This window comes from Corvus brachyrhynchos, unplaced genomic scaffold (assembly GCF_000691975.1).
Source record: "Corvus brachyrhynchos isolate BGI_N302 unplaced genomic scaffold, ASM69197v1 scaffold61, whole genome shotgun sequence".
NCBI classification, from domain to species: domain Eukaryota; kingdom Metazoa; phylum Chordata; class Aves; order Passeriformes; family Corvidae; genus Corvus; species Corvus brachyrhynchos.
Window position 1 is genome coordinate 414,308 of NW_008236478.1, and position 10,318 is coordinate 424,625.

Genomic DNA, 10,318 nt, shown 5'->3' on the forward strand with positions numbered 1-10,318 from the left:
CCTAGCTTGTCAAGTCAATTCTGAGACACAGCATCAATAGAATCTACTGGGGTTTCATGTGAGCAGTAATGAGGAGATACTTATTTTTAGAACATTAATGCTAGTGAATAAAGCTATCCTGACAGCTCTGAAAGCCTCCCTCTAGTCACACAGTAAACAGGCACAATGCATAAGCAGTGAAGCCACTCACCCTAGTCTGTAGGATCCTGCCAAAGCATTTACACAGGTAATCATCTTCAATATTTGGTATCTTTGAAATTCCTGATAGTCTCAGTTTTTATGAATATGGGTACCTACACTGTATGAAAATGATTGAGATAAATGTTGAATCTATCATGTTTAGTTTGAGTATCACATAGCCTTCCAGTAGTCACAATATGAGTGATGACATTCAGCCACCATCTAGCTGGTTTGGATTTAAAGCAGTGAAGTGAGAAATCCAGTTAGCAGCCAAGAACAGAAATCGGGAACCTTTTTCCAAAATAATAATGCTGCAGTGACCTTCCTCCTTGTCTGCATTCACACACTTGCATTAGTGGAAAGACAACTAGGAGGGTAAATTGAATTCACTTTGGCTAAGACTGGCAGTACTTGCTGGCGCTATATAGCAATCCTTTCAAACACATTATTAAGTAAATTAATTGCAAACTCTTCAGAGACCCAGCTTCTCCTCCTGTCTCCTCCAACAGGAGAGAATGAAAGTAAAGCCATGGTGGTAGAACCACCTTTACTCAACATTTTGCAGTCCTTGCTGTGCAGAGCAGTAGATGCTGTGAAGGTCAGTCAGCAGCCTCAAACACAACTGCAACCACAACCCCACCCACCTGAGGAGGATTACCACGTCACCTCTCCTGTCCCTGCAGAGTTTGCCTGGCACCTACACCAGGTATTCATACTATGAACTGAATAAATATTCCAGCCTTAATTCTTGCGTACCATACATAAAAAGTGAAATAAATTTACTATATTAATGGAGGCAACAGATACACGGTTTATAAATCATGGAAGTACTGTGACACAGAGGAGGCAATAAAGCTAGTATGATCTATTGCTACAGAAAAAAACCACTGCAGATACAAAAGAAACAAGGCTTGGGTGAGCTTCACAGCTAATATTCATTATCGTTTGAGAAGTTCACCACCTCTAAGACTGTAAAAAATAGTTAAACCTAGGAAGACACTAAAAACTCAGAAGAGAAAGCTATGAAATGACTTGTGACTGAACTACAAACTGAAAGTTGTACTTTGAAAAACAGACAAAACCCATAGAATAACCGTAAAAAAGTTACTTTCAGATCTGTACTCCTTTCATACCCACGTTAAGAAGATAGGTGACGATCAGAAATACTCCTGTGCTTTGCAACAGTCATCAAGCTCAAAGCAACAGCCTTCTGTAGTACAGACACAGAGCAAAGCAACAAACAAGCCCTGCAGGACTAACAAAGTAACCTTGTTGGCTCTTGATCGTAATATACTGAGTACAGAAAGTATATAGTGGTGAAGGAATACTCAGCTGTGAATTAGCAAATGAACAATAAGGGCCCCAAGGAAGAAGTTTTTACCTACTTTGCTAGCTACTCTTCAGCTTGTACCACCATATCGTCAGTGCTATTGTTAGTTGAGAAACATGCTCATGTTGCTGAGCAGGAAGACAAAATGGGGCTTTGGACATCACTCATCAGGTGCTGATGCACATACTTCTATTGGTACTTCCTCCTGTTACTCCTGTAAGGGCAATACATTAAATGTAGCATGTCTAATTTTGGCAACAGCAGATAAATTATAATAAAGACCTGGAAATTATTATAAATGCTGCACTTCTGGAAAATCTACTTAAATTACAGGATAAAATAGTAAAAGCAGCATGTGCTAATACCTGGTTCTTATTTTTAATGTTTAGTACAAAAAGCAAGATCACAATTTCTCCTCCTGGCTATTCCACCAAACACTTGAATAAGAAAATGTTTTGAGATATAGCTAATTAAGAGAATGCAGTTAAAGAAGACTGAATTATTTTCTATAGAGAAACATGAAATGAAGTAACTGAAGGCATTAATTAAAACAATTTACTTAAATATCATTAACTTGTTTAGCAGAAGTGAATATTCAGAACTAAAGCATCCTTACTTTGCTTTATCTTAATTTACTTCTCAAGCACATGGCGGCCTCTTCAATCCTGAATATACGTATCTGTAATTTTAATCTGGTTTGAGTAATCCGCTTTAACAATGAACTCAAGATATATTCTCTTAGGTACTCATGTCTCCTGAATAACTGGAAAAAAAGGAACTTAAACTGATAAATGCATTTTAGCTGAAGAACCACTTGTTACTATTATTAGAGAAGAGAGATTAAAAAACATTTTTCTCCTAAAAATAATTAGGTGAGAACAATGTACAGTGTATGCATTTTCTACATTTATAAAAATCCAGTGATAGTCATGGGTCTGAAGTCTTCACTGTCACGGTGCCCTGATTTTAACATGGCAATATTTTTATGTCACCTGAGAGGCAAACATTGAGATGGTCGTTACCTACACTGGTATTATACCTATAATACCATATCTGTAATGTTATGAAGGGGAATTTGAGGGGAAAGAAAAAGATATTAAATGATCCATGCAGCACTGAGCCATAGACAGTGACTTAATTAGGGAGAGAATGTAGATTCACTGCTGTTCCTAACTTTTACTGACAGACATCAGACTTCCCATAGCAAAGCATAAACTGCCTTACAAAGTCAAATTACCCAACAGACTGCAGACTTTCATTACCAACAATCTGTCTTAAGCACAGATAAACTCTGGCTCTTTAGTCAGTAGTTAACTTCTGAAGGAGGAGGGGAAATGGAGAAAGAAAATAGCTTTATACCATTAGAGACATCACTGCAATGTGGCCATATTTGCCTGTGCTTTTAAACCTGTGACACTAATATTTGCCTGTGCTTTTAAACTAGTTTCCCTCCACTGCAAGAACAATTATTTCAGAAAGACACCCACTATGGCAGGGACCAGTGGAGTTTATTTATACCTGTAAGCAATACAGGCTACACAGCAAGGAAGATCTATCCACATGTTGTCACTTAGGAACTCTGGTCACAGACCAGGATCACAATGTGTTAAGATTTGGCAGACATACAAAATGATCTCAGTGCACCTGGTTCCGATCACCCATTTCAGCATACAAAGACTTCAAGACTTTCATCCAAACTGCAGAGACCACTGGAAAGGCACCATTGTTAAAATGTATTTGTCTTTGCAGAAAGCTGCACATACTCAAAAGGAAAATATCCAAGGCCTCTGAATTGCTAGCATTAAGGAGATAACAATAAGTCAAGATTGCAGATTTCAGATTTGATGGAAACTTAAAAGAACCAAAGCATACAAATTTTATTTTGCTCTACACAATACCAGGTAATACACTTTCTGGTGTGAAATACTTCATTGAAAGTTGCAACTTAAATAATTTGTTTTCCCATCCCATTGTACATATCATCTGCTAAGTCAGCAAAAGAGGAAAATTAGGCAGAGAGTAAAGTGACCTGCTCATACATATTCAGTTACCTTGAAAAGGAGGAATATCTGAGGCATGTTACTTGGAGAGAAGAGACTTTATTGCAGCAATTTCATAAGGCACAACTGCTCTTCACAGATGTGTATTTTGAATTCCTTCACTGGAAAAGCCATTTGTTAATAGCAGCTAAAAGTAATGAAGAGAATATGTGACTGATTAAATACTTTAAAAGCCAGTATTTTGAAGACTTAAAAAATCCCTGAAATAACTTAGGGCACTTGAGCAAAAACCTGAAGTCATGTAAGACACAATATAAGTATAGCAAATGCAAAAGGAGAGTAAATTCCTCTTTTGCCCCCACATGTTGACACCTGCAAGTCAGGAGCGGCTTCACACCACAGAGCTGAAACTCAAAGCAGTTGCTAACATTTCCACTGCTGAAATCCAATCATAACAGAAACTTACTCAATTCATGCACCAGGAAAGATTGTCTCTGTGAGAGGTTTTTTGGTTTTGTTTTTTTCAAGGCAAACATTTGAAGTGAGGTAAGAATTCACAGTCTCAACTTTCAATGCAATTTTCAAATCAAGCTCTTACAAAGATGGGTCAGTGTTGCCTTGTCCTCTTGAGAAAAATCTCATGCATATAGTCCCAAAATCTTCCCTGATGAGACTCATTGCGATGAATCATAGCAGTGAGGGCCTCACCCTGATCAAGACTTTGCCAATAATCCTGTAGCCACATTTCTTTCCAACTGAAACAAAAAAAGACACCATCACAAACAATTAAAAAAAAAACAAATTAGTCTGTAGCTGTAATAGTACTGAAACTATATTTTTCTTTCCCTTAAGAGGAAAATAGGCCCAGAGATGGTCATAACAAAGTATGTTGTTACTGTGCTACTGTGCTCCAAGTCATTTAAAGAAACTTGCTTTGAATATTCTCTACAGCAAATGTAAGTTCACTGTTAGCTTTATAACATTCTAGAAATATCAGCATATACTGTAATGTTAACTACAGAGACTAAATTACTAATTGTAGAGAATAAAAACTTTTATTAAAATAAAATCTATCACACAGTCATTGTATTATTTTGAGAGTAGCTTTCCCTGGCCAGTATGCATATAACAGCCTAAAAATCAAATTTTTTTTCAGATAATCCATTTTAAGAATTACAAACTCAGATTACACATGACAAACATCATTACATTCCTCAACACAGATTCTATTCTTTATCTCCAGACTACGTGTTTGAGTATGGGCTGTCTCTTCTTCAGTGCATAGAGTCTCAAACTTTTCATAGTACAGACTGTATCACTGCAAATTTCAGCAATTCTCTTCCAGTTCATGATCACAGGGACTATTTCTCTCACTTGTGTCATATCAAGGTATGCCAATTATTTCTCTCTTCTCCATTATTTCTGCTACCCAGAAACAAAACACAGATTTGGGAGAAAAGGACCAAATATGTTGCTCTTTATAATATATGCACATGAATTACCCAATACTTGTTAGCTTATATACAGAATTTTTTGCTGCTTCTCCCTCCAAATCAGAGAAATAAGTACAGTGGTTCCTGCCTTCCCTCTGTACACCATACACTGAATCCTGTGTGACTGCACTGCCCAGAAGCAGATCTTGCCCACCACTCCAGGAAGGCTGAAAGAAATGCACAACACATCCCAGTGGCTGTCCTTGTGGAGTGGCAAACAGCTTGTACACGATACCATCAGCTTCTGTGGTCAACAGCATCACCTGTGATGGTTCATTTCTGCAGAGCACACCAACACAGATCTCAAAACAAAGCTTTTAACACAGATTCCAATGTGAAGGATCATAGACGGAGGCTTACTTCTGCTTTAAAAAATAAATATCTGCCAAAAGGTTCCTTTGTAAAATGCACCACTTGGATGCACTGTGAGATCACATTGCCGACCAGTTAAATTCATTAACCTTTGTTCAAGGACTGCCAACATGAGTTACTTGCTTTTCACAGCACTGAATAAGGGCACATGTTTGGAAAATGAGTCTACTTGCATGAAGTACCAGATCTAAGACTAAGTGGCAGCAGGGAACAGAAGAAAAGAAAACATTTTCCAGATGAACTCTACAGAAACAACACTGAAAGGAATTCCAATATCCAAGTGAAGACTTTATTGAAAGTAATTTTAAATTGCTGCTGTTCTTCTTTCAAGAAAATAATTTCACTCTAATTCTGTAAATTGGGAAATATCCGTATCCCAGGATGAACAGGAGTGTACAAATCACCAGAAACTACCAACTACAGACACCTGAAACGTTATTACCACGAGATACAGATCTATCCATAATGCTGGATGATAATGGGATTCTACTGCAAGGGCCATCCTACAGTGTACACTTGGAAAATCTGATACACTGTTAATGTTTTTTCTCATCAAAACTAAACTGTGACATCAACATAAAATGGAACTAGCAAAACCGTGATGGTTTCACAATTCCTTTATCAAAGGCACACACAGATAAAAACCACAGATAAAAATTTATAGTAACTGGAAAGAAATTGTCACATAGTGTTCTTATAGTTACATTCTCAAACATCCTACTTTTGGAAAATGAACCCTTATCAATGAAACAAACCAAACATTTCTCTTACAACGATGGGAGTTTGAGAATAACTAGAGATTCTGGTTTCTCCTAAACAGATATTATACTCAGCAGCAGCACTACAACTCACTATTTTCTGTACAAAGCAGCTAAGAATTCAACAGATTGTAGTGACTGACCATAATCTGACACCGACAACTGCTTGTTCTACAGCCTTTTTCCTTAAGCTCACTTGGGTGTGAAACCCAGCAGTCCAAATGCAAGTGAGGATTTAGAAACCACATCTCCGCACATACAGCTGAAAGCACTGCACAGAGAGACATTCTGATTGCTGCAGCATTTCGTCAATTCAGCACAGCTACCAACCCTATAAACAAATTACATCTGGGAGTCAGGGTTACAGAGCATGCAAATGCGTAGTGTAACCTTTCTGTAATTGGGTACGTGCTCTAAAATAAACTCCTCTGTTGTCCTCTGAGTTCAGAAGGCTCCAGAACTACAAGTCACAGTGTGTGTTTGTAGGCAGACCTTGCATGTTGCATATAGTCTATCACATGTATCCCCACTAGATCTGGTGTCATTTTTCCACAATAATGTTTTCTAAAGTAACAAAACACTCCATTGACTAGCTCAGTAGGCAATCATCTAAATTGATCACACTGTTAAATAACATTTCTGTCAAACTCAGACAAAATATGGGCATGTTTAGCTAATGCTTTGATGGCAATTTTATGCTATTGTCACACTACTTAGAATTTTAAGTAATCATGTTCCATTTTGCAAATAAAAATGGTTAAAGCTTAGAAGCTTATCAGATAGAAACCACTGTATTTCACAGGAGATGCCCATGATCATGCCTTGGAAGCTACGGGCACATATCTTTATAAAGTCAATAGCAGTGAATATAAAAGCTTCCCTGGAACAGTTTTTCCAGACACATCTCATGACTGCAAATGGGGAGCATAACAGTGAGACATGGAAACTTCCATAGGATGAAACTGTAGCTTGAATTATGGACCAGCTGTTCAAACCTCCCTGCTGATGACCCCTGAGAAGAATGATGGAAACACCTGAGCCTGCAAGTGGCACTGGCAGCCACTCCGTGTGTGCCTTCACAGGTACTTCTCTACTGCCACCTGATGCTCACACAAGAGAAAACCTATGGAAAAGTAGGAATACTTCTACAGAGTAGGCTGCTGTGTAGCACACTACAAGGAAAAAAAACCATTTTGCTACTGAGACAAGGCATTACTATAAAAAACCTCCAGTAAATCAGTCAACCAACAGAAAACAAGGGATAAGAAGCTACTCAGTCTATTCTCTGTCCTGCACAGTCCCTCTCCTTAATAAGCGGGCTGGCATCCTTGAACACTGGCCAGAGTTTTGTCACACGAAACAGCATTAAGTCTTGTATTCTGTGTGAGCCTAATTTCTGCTCTGAAGTCTACAGGAGTCAACCAGGCCTGCACTGAACATTGGCAACCCCATTCTTAACGCAGTACTTTGTGAGGAGGTATAGAGCTGCTTTTGCCTCAGGGCTGCCAAGTGCTTTACCATCACTGTACTGAAAAACAACCCTCCCCCAAGCAAAAAGGCTAAGATAGAGAGAGGACAACCACATTGCCTGAGGTCACAGAGCATTTTAACAGAATACAGTGAGTGTCTTGAACTCCTCTTTCAACTGCTACCACCACTGTCCAAGCCTCTTGGTCAGCCTCAGTTGAGTACTCAGTTCAGTATTAGTAGAACTCCTACACCACCCACAAGACATAATACATAATGTAACTGGAGATGGAACAAGAGCTCCTTTAAGTACAAAGCATTATTAAACCTACAGCTCCTGTTATTTGAAGCTTTTTTCCTTCAAAAAGCATAGTATTGGCACATTACCTGTCTCCCTCAGAGAGGTCTTCAACACTTCCAAACCCAGGGGTTGGCACAGGACATCCCATATGCTTGAACTGAGCTATTTGAGGTCTGGGAGCTGGAATTTTCCCACGAGACTTTTTGTGTTCCTGCTCCTCTTTGACCCGCGTGTTCTCCTTGTCACAGATGAAACACTCAAAGCCATTCAGGTAATTGGGCAGAGTCATGTCATTCACACCCCACTCCCGCTTCTCCAAACTCTCTAGCAAGAATTGGTTTTTGATTCCATCAACGTTTTTGTACTCTAGATACTTCAAATATTCCTCTCCATTCTTGTCCAGGAAATCAAGATACTTTGCCAGCTCTTGGGGGCTGTCAAAGTCATCTATAAGAATGATGGAGAGGTTGTTTGGCATCCAGTCTCGCACAGCTGGGGAGCCCCGGTACACTGGGACAGCACCCAAGTGCATGGGACGCCACAGCTTCTCTGTCATGTAGTCGTCACATATGGCATTCTCCAAGGCCAGATGAAACTTGTACCTGGCAATAAAAGTCATGAATTCAGAATCTTCTGTAGTGGCTGTAGAAGTGTCTCTCAGTCGCTCACTGGGAAGCTCACGGTTATGCAGGCATTTCCCATAGGAGTCAACCTAAAATAACAAACAGCATCTTTACAAAGTGATCTGTTCCCCTGGAACTTGTTTTCAGACCTAGCAGTTCTTGTAAAATTCCTAACTTGGATCAGTTCGTAGCTACCTTAATTGAGCTTCACTTTCACTCAAAGTTTTTTCCCTTGTGATTATTCCTAGAGTTCCAGTTCTCCCAGCTTTAGAGGAAACCAAGTGCTGTTTCAGAAGCAACATTAGCCACACTACAGACTGAGGGGTGAGGGGAGCACACAGATGCCACCCAAAAATGTATTTACTACCGGATAAATCAGAAACAGACAAGTAAGGAACAGCATTCTCTGTGTCAGTTTAAACATCCCCTTTCTACTTAACAGAGACTCAGTGCTCTTCCAAACAGTTATTAGACGTAGTTCCAGCCAATCTCAGCAGGCTTACAAAATTTTTCCATTTGTTAGACTGAGAAAAACTGCTGCACGGAGCTAAAAGAATACTGTCTAAAAATGCGAGACAATATGCTTAAACTGGAACCTGCATCGTACTTTAACAGAACAGTCATTTTAAAAAATTCTTTTGTCTTTGCTTCACTACTCAGTACATGATAACCTTGCATAATAACTGAATCATGACCAATAGAAATAATAGAAACCACTAGAAAAACATGTTTCTGGCAAGTCTAAAACCAGGTTTTTTTAAAAAAATCAATCTAATATCCTTCAAGCTTTTTAAGAGAAAAAAATGCAGTATGCTTTTTTCCTGCTTGGAAAAAACTACACTATTTTACTTTATGAAGCTACTCACCATCAGCTGTACCATGGCAGTACAAGGCATCACAGAAACAATACGGTCCTACCACAGCACAGGTAAGGAGCAGATTCTCAAAACGGAGCAACCTGCCTTTTAACTGCACTCCTGTACTTTCAAATAGGAGTGAGGCTTGTAAATGGACAGCCTTCCTGTATGCTAACTTCAAAGTCCAGAGATTTCAGCACCTTCTTGCACGAGACTGAGCTCATTCAGGCTTTGCCCAGCTTGTGACTGGTCCCGAGTCTGGCCAACTCCGTAACTAACATCTGCATCAGGCCTACCTACTGACATGCGGTGTAGTCTAGATCACGCTTTGGGAAGGAATACAACTAGTTTTTCTGTCCAGCTTGTAGTCAGCATGCATCCCGTTATGATTCGTGTCTTGGCTAAAAACAAGGACAAACAAACCCCATTAAAACGAGGCCGTAGAGGGGGGCAGCCGGGTGTTCCCAGCTCCGACAGCAGCACTACGCCACAGCTTCCCCCTGGACTCGGCCCACCTACCTGGATGTACTTCATGAGCTCCCGCACGTAGCGGTCCCTGTCCGAGGGCACATCGCAGTGGGACTGCATGTACAGCACCGGGCCGTAGCCCTTCCGCCGCCACGCGTCCTTCTCGGCCAGGGCCACGGCCGGGGCCCGCAGGTAGCCGGTGCCAGGCAGCCACTGCAGCGTGAGCGGGTAGTCGGACTCCCGGCGGAAGGTGGCCGTGTAGTTGAAGAGCCGGATGCCGGGCGAATGCGAGAGCACGTAGTTGTTCATGGGGGACTCCTCGTGGAAGAGCGCCCAGGTCTGGTGGGGCAGGCGGGGCAGCGGTGCCTCGTACGCCCTGAAGTCGGTGCCGTAGAAGATGAGCGCCTTCGTGCGGCGGTGCCGGGCCACCCGCCGGCCCCGGGGGACGCGGCAGGAGGCCGGCCCGCAG

The 10,318-nt window shown here is 40.7% G+C and overlaps 1 protein-coding gene across 1 annotated transcript; it reads right to left on the reverse strand.

Moving 5' to 3' along the window:
• Positions 1 to 2,997: 2,997 nt before the first annotated feature.
• FUT11 (fucosyltransferase 11) lies at positions 2,998 to 10,312 on the reverse strand. Its single transcript, XM_008643709.2, has 3 exons — positions 9,901 to 10,312; positions 7,988 to 8,613; positions 2,998 to 4,265 (listed from the first exon to the last, which is right to left on the reverse strand). Exons 1-3 carry the CDS (start codon positions 10,156 to 10,158, stop codon positions 4,118 to 4,120), a joined length of 1,032 nt encoding a protein of 343 aa, XP_008641931.1. The 5' UTR covers positions 10,159 to 10,312; the 3' UTR covers positions 2,998 to 4,117.
• Between the last annotated feature and the right edge of the window lie 6 nt (positions 10,313 to 10,318).

What these genes read in the sequence shown, in the direction of transcription:
- FUT11 (XM_008643709.2), bottom strand. Translation starts at nt 10,158, where the DNA reads ATGAACAACTACGTGCTCTCGCATTCGCCCGGCATCCGGCTCTTCAAC. An exon ending in AGCTCATGAAGTACATCCAG is followed by an intron (nt 8,614 to 9,900) that starts GTAGGTGGGCCG and finishes TTGTTATTTTAG; the next exon opens with GTTGACTCCTATGGGAAATG. An exon ending in GACCTCTCTGAGGGAGACAG is followed by an intron (nt 4,266 to 7,987) that starts GTAATGTGCCAA and finishes TTTTTGTTTCAG; the next exon opens with TTGGAAAGAAATGTGGCTAC.